Raw genomic sequence first — 17,108 nt, 5'->3', positions numbered from 1 at the left:
GTCCTTTTCAAAGCATGCTCTCTACTGATTAAATATTACAGTACTTGTTTGTGTATCCATTTATCAGACAGCTGGTCTGTAATCACACGTGGCTGCTCACATTCATGCACTCATGTTCTCGTCTGTCTGATGTCAGTGTTCACAATTAATGTTCAATCTACATTCTCCCTCAAGTCATCTGCCTGTGATTTAATCAGTGCTTAGGTAGGTGTCTGCTCCAAATGCATCCATCCAACAGTTGTTTGTATCTACTCATGCATGTACTTGATACACCCATAATTGTGTTGCTGGGTGAAAGTCATGGTGGAACAAACCAGTTTCTCTTGTCTGCTTACGTTGTTCTGTCAGCAGTGCTTTGAGGAAATGCTCACATGACAACCTGCTTTCATGTCTGTTTGGTCTACAGTAAGCAGCTCTATTGTTTGCATTCTCACTTTGGTTGTTCTTTCAGCTTCCATGCCTAAAAACTAAGCTCTAACGTTGGTTTTGGGGTTATGTGAAGCTTTTTGTTTTGTTTTGTTTTACATGACTGCAAGATTTCTTTTAGATGACTTGTGCAGTTTTTTGTATTATTATTTATTATTATCATTCATTGCAGAAACACACATTGATGGAAAAAACAGGGTTCAAGTAAAGACAAGATGAACATGACATTACAGAGGTGAATAAAGTTCCATTTGAATTTTCATAACTATATTGGTTGGCTTTAATTATCAATACACCCAACAATGGCTTAGTTTGAATATTTATATTGATGGATGGATGGTATATCTTCATCAAAAAGTGAAGACAAATATTATCCCCGATAAGCTCCCCCAATCTCCTTTGCAGTACAGCCATCATATTATCTAGAACGATCTCATTTTAATTCCATCCATATTTGAGATCTACATGAAATCCACCAAAAGACAGCTCAAACACATTGCAAGATGGTCATAAACTTTATATTTATAACTGACTGCAGCTGATAGTCCAATATAGGTACTAGCACAATAGTAGTTTAAAAAAAAGTGATTATTTTTAGGCAGTCTCGTCACAGTATAAAACGATGAAGGCTTCTGAAAAGGCTTGTTGTTCTGTGCTTAAAAAAAGTTTTTAAAAAAAATTATAACTACTCGCCTTGCTAATATTTAATTAATCATAATTCTCTGCGTTGGCAACGGCGTAGTCAGTACAGCAAAACAATACATGTTCAAAGCTTAGGGGGGATTTTCTGGACTTGACTTGTGCGCTGTTGTAGCAGTTCGAGGCGCCACTGACCGACCATAAGGCATATATTGCCATCTGCCGTGCAATAGTGCAAGTACACTTTATTTATTTATTTATTACGGTGTTGCTGCAGTGCTGTGTGTTGCATGCAGCTATAGTTAGCAATGCGCAGAAATGAAGAGAAAAAAACATTTCACTTTATAAGTCGACAATTCTGACATATAGTTTAAACATACATCCTTCAAAATAAAATTGTAAAAATTCCCATGTTGTTGTTTTTTTTTCCTGTTCATGCTTTCTATGATGGTAATCCCTAGCACAACGTGTGCTGGAATCAAGTGTATTGCATAAAATTAACATCGGGATTAAACCTCTCAAACACAACATACGAGCTCTTCGTACACTACAACTGTAATATTGCGTAATGGAGTTTTGGTCCTATATGGGAGATGTAGTGCGTTTTGATTTGTGACATACTGGCTGGTGGAGGGGGCGTGACGCTTCAGAGAACTGCAACTCCCATAATGACTTTCGTCGCGAGTTCTACGCCTACGTAAAGTAAAACCATTGCCAGTAATCCCCTGCTACTGTAGTGCTACGTAGCGGGTAAAGGAGCGCTGCAGAAAATTAAGTTTATTGTCGCATTTTTCTGCTCGTCTGTTGGTGCAAAATGGACAATTCCGGCAAGGAGAAAGAGGCCATTCAGCTGATGGCTGATGCTGACAAGAAAGTGAAGTCCTCGGGGTCTTTCTTAGGAGGAATGTTTGGGTAAGATTAGCTGGAGTGGGTATTTCTGGAGCTGGATTCAGGGTTAACGTTATCCGGTCAGGTCGATCAGTCAAGTTTCGCTTTTTACATTTCTAAGCCTTGCCTACCGGTGGTTGAAATTGCTTAAGCTTTCACAGGACCGAATGGCTTTACCATTAAGACATTTAGGAGATGTAGCTAATATCGGTGGAGATGGTTGTGTTGACAGTGTTTTGGTGACAGTTGAAAGTGCTGCAGGCTAGTTTTGCTTTAGCCAGCTGGAGGAGTCGTGAGCAGACCGCTGTGTTATTGTGTGGGAGGATTTATCAGGCAGGTACTTCGTATAAAAGAAAGGCAGTGTGACCCACACGTGTGATATTCTTCTTCTAACTTTGCTCTTAACTAACACAATAAATCGTTTCTGAAACGCTAGTAGCATTGCTTTGTAACGTTACTCGAACGCTAACGTTAAACCATTTTTTTAGCAAGTTAATAACACATTTAACCATCTGTAACTGTTAAGTAATCTGAGCTGTTTTAATGGCAGGATAGTTAGTTAGCTAAATATACTATGCGCTCCTCTTTCTCCTCTCCGCAGTATTGGCGCAGTTTCACTGTGAGCTGCACCGTATATATAATCGTGTCTTAGAAATGAGCTACACAGACAGTTGGGCTTATTACTAAGAGCTATGAGGCTCTCGATCACATAGCCATAACTCACTGTCGGCTTACCAGGTCGTTTGGTCAGCAAGTTACTGGCTCTCTAACTTGAGATTCCACAGTGATAAATACTCTAATTAAAGCTTAAATGGTCATTTCATGGCTACTGTCCAACGTACAGCCGCCCATGCAACATCAGGACAGCTGGACCAGCATTTGGTTGTATGTCCTTGTAAGGCATAAATCCAGTCATAAACCTTTCCAGTATGACTTCATGTTATGTACATATTATATACAGTTTTATGTGGTAAACCTCATCTTTGGTTTGATTGAAGCTTGTGATGGCCTATTTGAGTCTTCCCAGGAGTCCACAAGCCCCAGTCTGGGAGTTGCATCAATCAGTCGACAGTCACCAGCAAGCGCAGACTCTCAAAAAGCTTAATGTATTTAGACCAACACAGTCCTCATAGCTGGCCTATTAAAAAATGGAAACTTTTGAAAGCTGATGCTAGCAAGCCAGTGCAGACATGCCCTTTAATTGTTTAAATAACAAAACTAATTTTGAAAAATGTAAACTGTGTGTCATCTGTTACACTTTCAGTGGTAATCACAAAGTAGAGGAGGCCTGTGAGATGTACGCCAGAGCAGCCAACATGTTCAAGATGGCAAAAAACTGGAGTGGTACGTAGCATCCACTTACTTAATCCATGGAATTCTTATGTAAATGGTACCTGTGATATGTTTGGGCATGTGATGACAATTTTACAAGTACTTTTTTACAAAGATGGATGTTTAATGAGCGGAAGTCTAGTATTGCTACTTCTTGTCTTGATGTATAAGCACAATATAGTGCATAATGTTGTCTTTAACGTCTAGCTGCAGGGAATGCGTTCTGCCAGGCAGCCAGGCTTCACATGCAGCTCCAGAACAAACACGATGCCGCCACCAGCTTTGTTGATGCCGGAAATGCCTTCAAGAAAGCTGATCCACAGGGTGAGGGCAAATACAGCTTGTTCTCTTGGAGTTCTCCACACCTCTCACTAATACCTGCCTATACATAACACATTTCACAATGACTTAGTTTAAGGAATTTTGTACATTATGTATGTGTGAATAGTTTCTGCATTAACAAAATGAGGCAAAATCATTATTCCTCATGAGTTAAAAATCAGAAACCAAGGTTACCAAGACCAATTTTATGAGTTGATTTTAAATGTAAAAAGTCTTGCAGCTAAATCAGTTTAGTTTGAGTGAATCCCCCCCTATTTGTGTCCTGTTTGATTCAAGTCCTGCATGTGCTGCTATGACTGACTAATTTTTCCTTCCCTTCTTTTAATGCATAACCATAGAGGCTATCAACTGCTTAAATGCAGCCATCGATATTTACACAGACATGGTAAGGTGAAAGTAGACTCTGCTGTCTCAGTGCAGGCCAATATGTTTGTATCAATATACAATTATACATGGTACCTGTGTATGAAAATATCTCTTTCAAATGCTTAATTTCTACTAGGTCACAATCGATTATGGAATTTTCTGGGGCTTATTTTATATGATACTGATTTAAAGTGGCTAAAATTCTATTTTTATGTACTGTTAATTTTACACACACACACACACACACACACACACACACACACACACACACACACACACACACACACATATATATATATATATATATATATATATATATATATATATATATATATATATATATATATATAAAATAATAATTCTGGGTAGCTCCACCCCAGTGCTACCACATTTATGTTTGTTTATATATATATATATATATATATATATATATATATACACACACACACACACACACACACACACATACATATACATACACACACACACACACACACACACATACTACCCGGAATTATTATTTTTCTTTAGCTCTCTTAATAAAAAAGGGTTATAAAATGTGTGAACTCATTTGGGTAAAGTTTTGTCTTTCCGTGAGGAGATTGTGAGTTTGAATGCTGGAATTGCGTACTTATTGGTGATGTTTTTGCCGGGGATCGCAGCACATCGGCATCAGCCAATATTATCAGCCAGCCAGTATATCAATATGATCTTTTTCTCCCCCAGGGACGATTTACTATTGCAGCTAAACACCACATCACAATCGCTGAGGTGTATGAGTCAGAGCTGGTTGACATTGAGAAGGTACTGTGGACCTTTGCATCTAACCACTTCCCTGCAATCATAGCAAATGCCTGAAATATTAGGAGAATGTAAAGCCTAAATTAGGCACTCATTACAAAAATTATGTTTCCTTCTTTTAGGCAATTGCACATTATGAACAGGCTGCAGATTATTACAAAGGCGAGGAGTCTAACAGGTTAGTCATGCAGCAGTATCGGTCATTGACTCAATTTGCATTTTACAGACCAAAAAATGCATTCTGCGTTTTTCTGACTATTTTGCTATTCCATTTTCATTTGATAGCTCTGCAAACAAATGTCTTCTCAAGGTTGCTTCATATAGTGCTCAGCTGGAGCAGTATCAGAAAGCCATTGAGATCTATGAACAGGTAGCTAACTTACGAAACCTGAAAAAATGACATAACATGAAAGTATCACCACTGTGAGTCTTTACAAGTACTTATTTGAATATTTTTAGGTTGGAACAAACACCATGGACAACCCCTTGCTGAAATATAGTGCCAAAGAATACTTCTTCAAAGCCTCCTTATGTCACTTTATTGTGGATGAGCTGAATGCAAAGGTTAGTCTTTTTATCAAGTAGTCAAGAACCATGAAAAAAAAATGGCATCAGTTCTAATGGGTTTGTGTTTGTTTAAAACGTATAGCTTGCTGTTGAGAAGTATGAGGAAATGTTCCCAGCGTTCTCAGATTCAAGGGAGTGCAAACTACTGAAGGTTTGTAACTTCAGCATCTGGGACTATATTTATTTTCATATATTTATAGAAGATGGTTTTACTGAACTGTCATATATATTTCTCCTTGCAGAAACTTCTGGAGGCCCATGAAGAACAGAACGCAGAGGCTTTCACAGAAGCAGTAAGACTTATATTTACCTTGTGCTTCTCAATCTGTCTTAATAGATGGAGCTGTTGTTTTTTAATTGGATAAAGTCACCATGGCTTGATTTCTTAGTACAGAGGAATTTACATCACATTATGGAATGCACATGATGAAGAAGACTGCTAATAGGAGTCTGTGTTCTTTATATTTTTCCTCTCTATACTAGGTGAAGGAGTTTGACTCAATCTCACGCCTGGACCAGTGGCTGACCACCATGCTTCTGCGCATCAAGAAGACCATCCAGGGCGATGAGGGGGACTTAAAGTGAAATGTAGAGTTAGGGGAAACCATCCAAGGCATGCCACCCCTCCCCAGAACATTTCATGTCATTTTTGTGCAATGGCCAAGTCCAGGTTTCCCAGTACAATATGTCAAATTTATTGCTGCAGCATTTATAGAGAATAGAGGATATATAAACATATTATATTTGATTTTTGGATATTATTTTAACATGTAATATTTAGCTTTCAAACATCAGACCAGTTTGGGACTGCTAAATCTCAAGACTCCCTGTTTTTATAATGAATGTTGTTCTGGATGCACAAAGTGGTGTAGTTCAGTTTAAGGAAAGCCAAGGATAAACTGGGGACCTGAGAATTTGGCATTGGCCCTGCTGTTTAAATAATCACTGGGGTTTGGATTGCTAGTGCTGCATGACATGTACAAATGTAATTATGGAGTTAGAAGACCAGACATTTCACTACAGTTATGGTTGTAATTTTATTGACTTATTCTTTATTTTTATTTGTGCAATTTGTACTCAACCCATTCCTGTCAGTATGTGTACTGGTATGTAGGTCTCATGTCTCATTAAAACTATATTATGTGCACTCTGATTCGGAACACTTATGTTGTTCACTCTGGAAAGAGTGAACAGTTGGTCGTGAGTGGCCACACTGCTGCTACTGAGTCCAGGAATGTAAGTCAGACTTGAACTAATTTTCATGATCATTTTGAAGTCTATACAACTCTACTAAGTGTCAGAATAATGGAGCTGTAATTTCCATATCAACCTTTATTTCTTAATGTGTTCATAAGCTTATGTAATTTTCTTATTTTTACTGTATCTCTATTATCTCTGCTTGCAGTAAGTGGTTTGCACTCCAAGTATTTATACAGTTAAAATATAACATGTTACTCCTTGTTTGTCAGCACATTCAAACTATGAAGTTTGTGAGCTCCCTGTATAACCTGTATCAGTGTGCTATGTGTTGTGTTGTGATTTCATCCTTCACGCTGCACCTAGGCTAGTGCACTCTCCATTCTTGTGGTCCTTAGCAGAGCATGTCACTGTGTATTATTGTTGATGTGTAGTATCTCACTGTGTTTACAGTTTTTAAAAAGCCATCAAAAGATGCTAACTACATACTTATCCAAGTTCTTTCTGACTGAGTAGTTGATCTCTTGTTGAGTGTCTGTATGAAAGTACAGAAATAAAGGTCTAATATTAAAAGTTATGTTTTTGTTAAGACTATCATATTACATCCTTATGTAATTTCAGTAAAATATAGATTAATACCAGAAGTAATTAATCTGATCCATTTTTAATTAAAGCCTGGTGACTTTTAAAATGTTGAGAGAGCAAGATACACTGCTGTGTGATGAAATCAACTCCAGAATTATTGTCACTGGTCAAAAATATGGGAAAGAACAAACATACACAATAAGCAATCTATCCAGTAATTCAATTGTTCCTCAAAAATGTTTAGATGTTCCTGAAACTCCATGAGTGTCTGACCATTTCTTGTTTCCCTGGGGTATAAATATGAGGTTACACATGTAAAATCATTTTGTCCTCCACCAACAACCTCCACAATCACAGTGATAATGAAGTTTGAAAAGCATGGAACAGTTGAAAATTAGCCAAGAGAGATGTGGTCAGATGAACGGTTTGGTCATATAAACCATCATAATGAGAACACCTGATACCCACTGTCAAATATGATGGCGTAATGAATTCCATTAATACCAGCAGATTTAAGCCAAAAATCCATCTGCCTCTGCCAGAAGGCTCAAACCTGGCCATCGGTGGACATTTCAATGATCTAATGACCCCAAGCACATGTCAAAATCCACATTGAAATGGTTGTGGGAACACAAAATGTTGGGTTTTAAATAGGACAGTCCACAGGTGAAGACCAAAGAATATAAGTAGACATGACAAGTAGACTAGACATGTTGTGCATGGAAGACTGGTCCAAGATTCTCCAACTTTGTTAAGCATTACAGAAAGCAGCTCAGTGTATTACCCTCACCAGAGGAGGCTTAACCAAATATTAAAAATGGGGGTGCCAATTTCTGATAGCTGTTTTCCCAAAAAAAAGAAAAACTTTCATTCCAAAACACAGTCTAAACATAAAAATATGCATCTCACCCATTTATTGAAGCCCAAAATATCACTCACCGCATGTGTGCTTTATTAAACATATATATTTTTAACTCATTTTCACAAATGGTGCCAATAATTCTGGAGTTAATTGTAAGCTGTATAACCCAACAACTGCATCCAGATAATTTTTTTAAAATGTTGACAGCTTTCCTAATGAGAGGGATATCTTCAGTCCACACAGCATAAATGCTACAACCCCAATTCCAATGAAGTTGGGATGTTGTGTAAAACATAAATAAAAACACAATACGAGGATTTGCGAATCCTTTTCAAGCTATATTCAATTGAATACACTACAAAGACAAGATATTTAATGTTGAAACTGATAAAGTTTTTTGCAAATATTCACTCATTTTGAATTTGATGCCTGCAACACATCCCAAAGAAGTTGGGACAGGGGCATGTTTACCACTGTGTTACATCACCTTTCCTTTTAACAACACTCAATAAGCGTTTGGGGACTGAGGCCACTAATTGTTGAAGCTTTGTAGGTGGAATTCTTTTCCATTCTTGCTTGATGTACAACTTCAGTGGCTCAACAGTCCGGGGTCTCCATTGTCATATTTTGTGTTTCATAATGCGCCACACATATTCAAAGGGAGACAGGTCTGGACTGCAGGCAGGCCAGTCTAGTACCCACACTCTTTTACTACAAAGCCACACTATTGTAACACATGCAGAATGTGGCTTGGCATTGTCTTGCTGAAATAAGCAGGACGTCCCTGAAAAAGACGTTGCTTGGATGGCAGCATATGTTGCTCCAAAACCTGTATGTACCTTTCAGCATTAATGGTGCCTTCACACCATGCCATGGGCACGAACACGCCCCCACACCATCAGAGATGCTGGCTTTTGAACTTTGCGCTGATAACAATCCAGACAGTCCTTTTCCTCTTTGGCCCAGAGGACACGACGTCCATGATTTCCAAAAACAATTTGAAATGTGGACGCGTCAGACCACAGGACACTTTTCCACTTTGCGTCAGTCCATCTCAGAAGAGCTCAGGCCCAGAGAAGCCGGCGGTGTTTCTGGGTGGTGATGATATATGGCTTTCACTTTACATGGCAGAGTTTTAACTTGCACTTGTAGATGGAGCGACAAACTGTGTTCACTGACAATGGTTTTCTGAAGTGTTCCTGAGCCCATGTGGTAATATCCATTACAGAATGATGTTGGTTTTTAATGCAGTGCTGCCTGAGGGATGGAAGGTCACGGATATTCAATGTTGGTTTTCTGCCTTGCCGCTTACTTGCAGAGATTTCTCCAGATTCTCTGAACCTTTTGATGATATTTTGGACTGTAGATGATGAAATGCACATTGAGAAACGTTGTTCTTAAACTGTTGGACTATTTGCTCACACAGTTGTTCACAAAGTGGTGAATCTCGCCCCATCCTTGCTTGTGAACGACTGAGCCTTTCAAGAATGCTCCTTTTATACCCAATCATGACACTCACCTATTTCCAATTAACCTGCTCACCTGTGGAATGTTCCAAAGAGGTGTTTTTGAGCATTCCTCAACTTTCCCAGTCTTTTGTTGCCCCTGTCCCAACTTCTTTGGAACGTGTTATAGGCATCAAATTCAAAATGAGTGAATATTTGCAAAAAACAATAAAGTTGATCAGTTTCAACATTAAATATCTTGTCTTTGTAGTGTATTCAATAGAATATAGGTTGAAAAGGATTTGCAAATCATCTTATTCTGTTTTTAATTCATGTTTTACACAACGTCTCAACTTCATTTCGTTGCCATGTACTTGTACTGGGTAATGAAAATAAAGTTGAATCTATCTATCTATCTATCTATCATTGGAATTGGGGTTGTAATAGACAGAGGTTTAAATGTTTTAAAAGCTTAGTTTTGATATCCTCATTCTTATCAGGCATCAAGTATGATTTTAACAGTTACAAACCAGGCAAAGGGAAACGTTGTAACATTTTATACATGTAAAAATCATAATTGTGACAAATCATTTGTCTTCCTTAATCACTCTCTACAAAAAGCAGTGATTAATGTATATACACATCAAAGTAGGGAAAAAGATTAGTGCGCCTATAGATATAGTGTAGAAAATGCCTTGACCACAACAGAAGCTTCAAAATCACTCTCCATTGTCTCCTGTAGAGATCTCCATGGCCATGTAGTATGCTCATGCTAAGTTGATTCCTGATGGGAGTCTGAATTTTGTACCTGATGAACCTGCTCCACTTCTGACTGTGTCGTTATGCATTCAGTAGAGGCAGATAAAGTGACTTCAGCAGGAGCCAGAAGGGCTTCTGAGACCGTGTCTCCCGATGTTGTGGATGTGACCACTGGAGCCAGCATGGCATCAGAAACCGTAACAGGATCGGAGAGACGGACTGAGCCAGACAGCGGTGTTGACTCAGAGATGGAATGTGCAACGGAGATAGGAATGGAAAAGGGGACAGTAACAGGGATACCAACAGCAGAACTATCCAGAGAAATGACACTGGCTCCATCAGCCGTGACAATGGGCTGCAGTTGCGTACCAGCAGGCACCTCTGTTTGAATAACTGTTAGGCTGCCTAGTGTTCCATGGCTGACCAGCGCTATGGTGCCAGGACCAGTCCAGTCCCCAGCAATGGTCACCGGCTCTTCTGACACAGTTATTATCTCCTGGGACTTAGGTTCACCCTGCTTCTCCACTGTCTGATGTTCCTCTGCATTCGCTGCTGCCTTGTCCTTCTTCAGAGAGGTGCCCTTTGGCTTCTTGACACGACCCTCTACATTACCCTCCAACACAACCAGATAATTCTTCCAAGGAGTGTCCTTGTCATGAGTCTGTGAATGATATTTTGAACAAAAATGAGATGCATTTCTTTTATCTTATACACAAACATCACTGGTGTCATATTAACATTTTTATACACAATTTGACACATCTAGGTGTTACATTATAATGTGAATGTTTCATGAAAAATGGAAGCGGATGGACCATTAGAAATGGTTCAAAATGACCGGGAATAACATTTTTTATTTCATTCATTTACTTTAAATTTCATTAAAAGTTTTCTTCTTTTTAGGCAATGTACCAATTTAGAGATCTGTCATCCCTTGAGGGCAGTCGTGGGCTGGAGGTTAGGGAATTGGCCCTGTGGCCAGTTTGATCCCAAGCGCCGACAGTACATGACTGAGGTGTCCTAACCCCCAACTGCTCCCCGGGCACCATGGATAGGGCTGCCCAGTGTGCTCACTGCCCCCTAGTGTGTGTGCTCACCAGTGTGTATGTGGTGTTTCACTTCACAGATGGGTTAAATGCGGAGGTGAAATTTCCCCATTTGTGGGACTAATAAATATCACTTTAAACTTAAAACCAACTAATTAACTCTGCACATAGACACATCGAATGCCACTTAGAAAGTTTATAACACGGATTTGACAAAGAAACCAGGGTACATGCAAATGAAACAGACACTCCAATTCATGAGATCTACTCTCTGAAACAGAGTCATATGTACAAGCTTGTCCAATTAAACAAATGCAGAGAACCAAAGGATGTAAACAGTGTTACATGCCATATAGTTGTAAATATAAATTAATATTAGAAGCTAGTCCAGTTTGTAATAAAACAGTAATTATATGATAAATAGTAGACTACAGGGTAAAGCTTTGTAATGATCACATGATACTTCAAAACTAAATTTGCATCATGAAAATATTGCTTATGGTGATTATTCTGCAGCTGATAATTGTTAGCACAAATTTACATTATCATCCAAGCTCAGTGGCCATGCTTTACATCATGCTTAGTTATGAGACTGATTTATGTATGATCTACTCAGTTGATTCCTGCTTACCATGGTGTGTCTGCGGACAGTAGACTTGTCTGTGAAGGTTCGACCACACATGCTGCACATGTATGGCTTCTCTCCTGTGTGGATTCTCTGATGCCTCTGGAGAGCATTCAGCTGAGTGAACTGCTTATCACAGTCTTTACAGTGGTAAGGCCTTTCACCTGAACAGAGCACAGTAAGACAGCAAAAGTCAGTGATCTGATTTATGTATTGTCTGAGGGAGGCTGTTAGCGATATACTGCACAAAGGAATACCTGTATGTATTTTCATATGCTGATGAAGTGAGTTCCGTTGAGCAAATGCTCTTCCACAGTTTTCACACTTGTAAGGCTTGAAACCAGAGTGGATTCTGGCATGGTGTTTCAGGTATTCTTTAGAGGCAAAACTTTTCCCACAGTTTTCACACATGAAAGGCTTTTCTCCTATAAAGAGAAACATAATTAATTAAGAAAGGTCCGTGTAAAATACTATGATCTCAGTAGAGATTATTGATACTCTTACCTGTGTGGCATCTCTTATGGTAAGCCAGCATGTGGTTCTGAGTAAACCTGGCATCACACATGTCGCAAGCAAAAGGCTTCTCACCAGTGTGGATCCTATGAAGTATAACAGTTCCAGTAAACCATGAAGCATTACAAAACTGGTCAGTTTCCAGCCTTTCGGACTTCTGTTTACATGGAGTTGTCAGTTTGTCAGGTACATCTACTGTATATACCTGTGGTTTTCAGACTGGTCCTCAGGTCAAGTTAGATGGTCCACGATCCCAACTCAAAACACAGGGGTAACACTAAAAATGTGGACCAACTCGGGGTGGGGGGGGTCACGTGCACTACTTTAAGAACTAATGATAAACACTACACCTGTGCCCAGTCCTGGAGATATACCACCCTGGATAGCTCAGATGCAGTGCTCAGATGCCCATGAAGGCATTCATTATCTGAATCAGGTGTGTTTGAGAGCTACACTTGCAGGGTGGTAGATCCCCAGGACCCGCACTACACACACCGGCCACTCTAATAAGAGTTATTATACCTGCTTAATTAGGCAACTGTCCAATCAGCCAATCATGTAGCACAATAATTAAAATCATGCAGACACATATCAACAGCTTTAGTTTACAATGCAATGCAATGGAATGAGGAAGAAAGTGACTAAGGCATGGTTGCCAAATGGGGTGGTTTGACTATTTCAGAAAATGTTGATCCACTGGGATTTTTACACAGAATCTCTAGATTTTTCCCAGAATGATGCACATAAAACATCCAATGAGCAGACAGACTTGTTTAAGAAGTTTACAGTAACTTGAATAACCATTCTTTAAAGCAATAATGATCAGAAAAGCATCCCTAAGGTAAGTGCACTTCAGTGGCCAGTACAGCACCTCTGGGAAGTGTTAGAATTGGAGCATAAATGTGCAGCAGACAATTCTGCAGCAACTGTATAATGGAGTCATGTCAACATCTCTAAGGAATGTTTCAAATACACTAAGGACATCTCTAAGGAATTTTTCCAATCCATGTCACAAAGAATTCAGGCTGGCTGTTCAGAGGGCAAAATGTCTGATAACCAGTATTACAAAACCACCCCATCTTGCACCAACAACCATGCCAGAGCCACTTCTTTACCCATTCCATTGTAAACTGTCACGTCTGCATGATTTTATGCATTGTGGTGCTGCCACACTGATGGCTGATTGGATTATTGCATGACAAAATGGGTGTACTGGTGCTCCTAATAAAGTATCCAGTGAGCATATATACACTGATTGTAGTCTATCTAGAAAACTTGTCAGCCACACCTGATCCCAACAGTCTGTGCAAACCGATCACTACAGGACTCACATATTATTTGGGTAGTTGATCGTGCTGTGCACAGCACTGACAATGACACGATAGTGACACCTGACATAGGGACATGAACCACAGTGTGTGCAGCAAGAAATGGGATACAATCAGGAACTGTATGCCTACAATGTGCACCTATATGGTATATGTAACATATAGTAGCTGATAAAATGGCAAGTGAGTTAAGGGGTATCTAATGAACTGTCAACTTTACGCTTTAGATAAATGGTTCTCAAAGCAGTCCTCAGGCCCACCTGAGAACCACTGCTTTAGATGGGATTCTTACCTTTGATGTGTTTTGAGAGCAGAGCTTTGGGAGAACCTGGCTCCACATTCATCGCAGCTGTAGGGTTTGTCACCTGTGTGGGTTCTCTCGTGCAGAGTGAGAGCTGTTTTGGAACTTAGAGATTTACCACAGACGGGGCAGTAGTGGCGCTCAGTTCCACCCTCGTGAACTTGCCGCCTGTGTCGTGTCACATCCTTCTTGCGTTTGAAGGCCTTGCCACACACATCACACGGAAAGAGCCTCTCATCACTGTGCACATGCCGCTCATGGATCTTTAAGTTGCAGCGGTTGGCAAACGTCTGCTGGCAGATGATGCAGCGGTAGGTAGTGTCCGTCTGGATCCCATGACTAACTCTGACATGCTTCAGGTAGCTCTTCTCATAGCGAAATGAACGAATGCATTTGTGACAGTCATACTTTGCACTGCCTGTGTTGCATTCCTTTTCAGCCTCATCGGTTTCTTCCATGGGTTCAGCTGGTACGAAGTCAGGGCCCTCAGGAGCTTCATCTGGCACATCCCGGTTGAAAGTGCAGGCTGATTCAGAACCACTTTCAGCAAGATCCTCCTTTTCAGGCAAAATCTGATCACTAGGACCCGTGGATTCTGTTTCACAAATCTGCAGTGGTGCCTCTTGCGTTATCTCTGCTTCATCAGGACTTAATGAGGGGTCAGAAACCTCAGACTGAGGTCTTGCTTTGTGGACAGTCTTTTTCTTGTTGAAATTCACAGACACTCTGCGACCTGCTAACCTGCTGCTACTCCTCCTGCCCTGTACCTCTATCTTTCTGTCCCTCTGAGTATCCAAGGTTTTGAGTTTCAACCTTTTTCTCAGACCTAATGCTTTCTTTACGTGCTTTTCAGACCTCCCTCTTTTCAAATTCACTCGTGTTTCAACTTTACCATCATGCATGCTTTCTATATCAGGATTCAGAAGCTTTGCGTCACAAATATCTACTAAATTTTGGCATTCCAGCAGCTTTGCCATCTGCAGTATGTTGAGAAGATAGCTCTTTTCCACTTCCATTTTTCCAGAATATGCATATTCTAAGAATTTGTTAAAGGCTTTGGGTGAAATTTCAGTCAGAGACAATTTTTTTACTTGTTTATCGGCCAAAATGTGAGTCTTAAAATAGCCACTAGTTGCAGCAAGTACTACTTGGTGGGCCTCAAAATCCTCCAGCTCCCCTTGAAAGTGGACTTGCACTGTGATGTCACACAGGTTCCCAGTGGCTCTAAATTTCCACATTGCCTCAAGCAAATTTTCATGATAATGGCTGGATATGAGCTGAACTTCTTGATCTCTCATCTTTATTTGTTTTTGAAAACTGCAAAAAGACAAGCAAAGAAAGAGAACAGCTCTAAATGTTCTTTTCATCCACGTTCCTGCTCAATCATCCTTATTTATTTCACTCTAACAAATATTATTTACAACATCATAATGAATTGTACCTTACATGAAATGAGAAACGTGAAACATTCTCCAACATGAAAGTATTATTTTCCCAAGGAAATAATTCTGTTAGGTCTTATTGCACTAGGGTAGTTTGTTAGTGACAGCTAACTAACTACGTCAGTAGTAATACAATAAGTATTAGCGTTTTTGTTAAACCTTGAATGAATCGAATGAACAATAGATGATGTGATTAATTCACTTTCATATCAATACATCTTTATTTTACTCTAACTGATATAATGCACAACCAATAGGACCTCAATGAAATTAGAAAAGAACACTGAACCTCTGAACACTAGCTAAAGCATTCTTTTAATCAGAACAATTTGGCATGTTAGGCTATAGGATAGTTTTGATACCATAGTTTAAGACAGTTAGAATAACTAGGACAGTTTGTCAGTTACGTTAGTAATAGGAAAGACATGAAGTGTTAGACCTCGAATGAATCAAATGAACAACAGATGCTCAAAGTGTTGCTAACTACTTTTGTAGCTAACGTTAACCAGCCGGTCAGATCACTCAAGTGTTTACGTAACCACTGTGTTGTGTTATTAAGTAGCTGGTCAGTTACAATGATATCTGAACAACAAACATTACTGACAGGTAATCATGACTGTGTCGCCTGCAAACGACGTTTTCTAACCTAAAACCTAGCTAGTTAGTTAGCTAGCTAGGTCAGCTAAAGGCCATGCTAGCGCAGCAGCTCAGAGAACACACGGTGAAGTTTTGTGAAAATGATTTATTATCCTGCTGAAGTGCTCGGTGATGGGTCGGGTGAGAAACGAATCGGTTACTGGCAAGAATTTCGATTCTTTTATGTTATTAAGGGCTTCACGATTAGCCGCAAACAACTCAGACACTACCGAAACACAACCTGAAGCTAGCCAAACAGTGAACGTTAGCATGCAGAGCTTCGCTGTAGTCAGTGTGAGGGAGACCGAGAAGAGCACCAGGCATCAAATAAATAAACTCAAGTCGCAAGTTTGCTTGGCTTGTGTAGCGCAGTGTGCGGCAATGCACCGAATGGATGGTTTACACGGTTGTTAGTAATGTCTTACCGTAACCTCGGTAAAATTGCAGCCCTTCACAAATTCACTGCCATGTAAAAAGTATTTCCTGTAGAAATCGCACCCAGCGCTCAGACAGCCATGTTGGAAATGAATCAAGGGATTTGAAGTGTTGGCCAGCGGGATTCCAGCCCCCAGGAAAATTAAAGCCCAAGCCTTTAATGTGAACAGGAATTAAACTGTCGTTTTTCATTGCATTACACAAAGACTATTATTTCCTCACGCGGTTGTTCCTAAGAGTCTTCTGCTGCCGTGAGTTTTGACTGGACTTTCTACAACTGACTTTGACATTTTAATTTTCCTTCTTTTACAGGGTGAAAAAAAACGAATGGTGACCATGTAAGTTGTAATGATTTCATGCCTTCACACATCTTATTCACTTTCCTAAGATAACAGTCTCATTCTTTTTTTTTTTGTTTTACACTAACAAACCTCATTTACGACCAACAGGACCTCAATAAAATGAAAAGATCAGAACACATTCCATATATATTTCCATGGCTTCCTTGCTAGGAAAAAAACAGAATGGCTGGTCACAATGGAAACCAGCACATTGTTTTGGATGCTGATATAC

The 17,108-nt window shown here is 39.7% G+C and overlaps 2 protein-coding genes across 3 annotated transcripts; one reads left to right on the top strand and one right to left on the bottom strand.

The window, feature by feature from the left end:
- The first annotated feature begins 1,768 nt into the window (after nt 1-1,768).
- On the top strand, nt 1,769-7,135 carry napbb (N-ethylmaleimide-sensitive factor attachment protein, beta b). 2 transcript variants are annotated; one of them, XM_017683655.2, is made up of 11 exons: nt 1,769-1,977; nt 3,218-3,297; nt 3,493-3,609; nt 3,966-4,012; nt 4,720-4,797; nt 4,917-4,972; nt 5,080-5,164; nt 5,254-5,358; nt 5,444-5,512; nt 5,604-5,654; nt 5,845-7,135. In XM_017683655.2, the coding sequence occupies exons 1-11, from the start codon at nt 1,880-1,882 to the stop codon at nt 5,944-5,946; spliced, it is 888 nt and encodes a 295-aa protein (XP_017539144.1). In that variant the 5' UTR covers nt 1,769-1,879; the 3' UTR covers nt 5,947-7,135. The 2 variants fall into 2 exon arrangements, with proteins under 2 accessions (XP_017539144.1, XP_037394114.1); XM_037538217.1 differs by lacking the exons at nt 1,769-1,977; nt 3,218-3,297; nt 3,966-4,012 and having other exon boundaries at nt 3,502-3,609.
- A 2,857-nt stretch (nt 7,136-9,992) lies between these two features.
- On the bottom strand, nt 9,993-16,657 carry gzf1 (GDNF-inducible zinc finger protein 1). The gene is made up of 6 exons (XM_017683666.2): nt 16,526-16,657; nt 14,014-15,339; nt 12,385-12,479; nt 12,138-12,305; nt 11,887-12,044; nt 9,993-10,870 (listed from the first exon to the last, which is right to left on the bottom strand). Exons 2-6 carry the CDS (start codon nt 15,318-15,320, stop codon nt 10,223-10,225), a joined length of 2,376 nt encoding a protein of 791 aa, XP_017539155.1. The 5' UTR covers nt 15,321-15,339; nt 16,526-16,657; the 3' UTR covers nt 9,993-10,222.
- Nucleotides 16,658-17,108: the final 451 nt, after the last annotated feature.

Source organism: Pygocentrus nattereri, chromosome 4 (genome assembly GCF_015220715.1).
Source record: "Pygocentrus nattereri isolate fPygNat1 chromosome 4, fPygNat1.pri, whole genome shotgun sequence".
Classification (NCBI taxonomy): domain Eukaryota; kingdom Metazoa; phylum Chordata; class Actinopteri; order Characiformes; family Serrasalmidae; genus Pygocentrus; species Pygocentrus nattereri.
Note: the sequence above shows the minus strand (reverse complement) of the source record. Positions and strands in the feature narration are given on the sequence as shown.

Bases quoted from the DNA above. Each gene is read 5' to 3' on its own strand.
- napbb (XM_017683655.2), top strand. From the start codon at position 1,880: ATGGACAATTCCGGCAAGGAGAAAGAGGCCATTCAGCTGATGGCTGAT. The intron at 4,798-4,916 runs GTACTGTGGACC...TCCTTCTTTTAG, and splicing joins AGCTGGTTGACATTGAGAAG to GCAATTGCACATTATGAACA. The intron at 5,359-5,443 runs GTTAGTCTTTTT...TAAAACGTATAG, and splicing joins TGGATGAGCTGAATGCAAAG to CTTGCTGTTGAGAAGTATGA.
- gzf1 (XM_017683666.2), bottom strand. From the start codon at position 15,320: ATGAGAGATCAAGAAGTTCAGCTCATATCCAGCCATTATCATGAAAAT. The intron at 12,045-12,137 runs GTATTCCTTTGT...TGCTCTGTTCAG, and splicing joins GCATATGAAAATACATACAG to GTGAAAGGCCTTACCACTGT. The intron at 10,871-11,886 runs GTAAGCAGGAAT...TATCATTCACAG, and splicing joins CTGTCCGCAGACACACCATG to ACTCATGACAAGGACACTCC.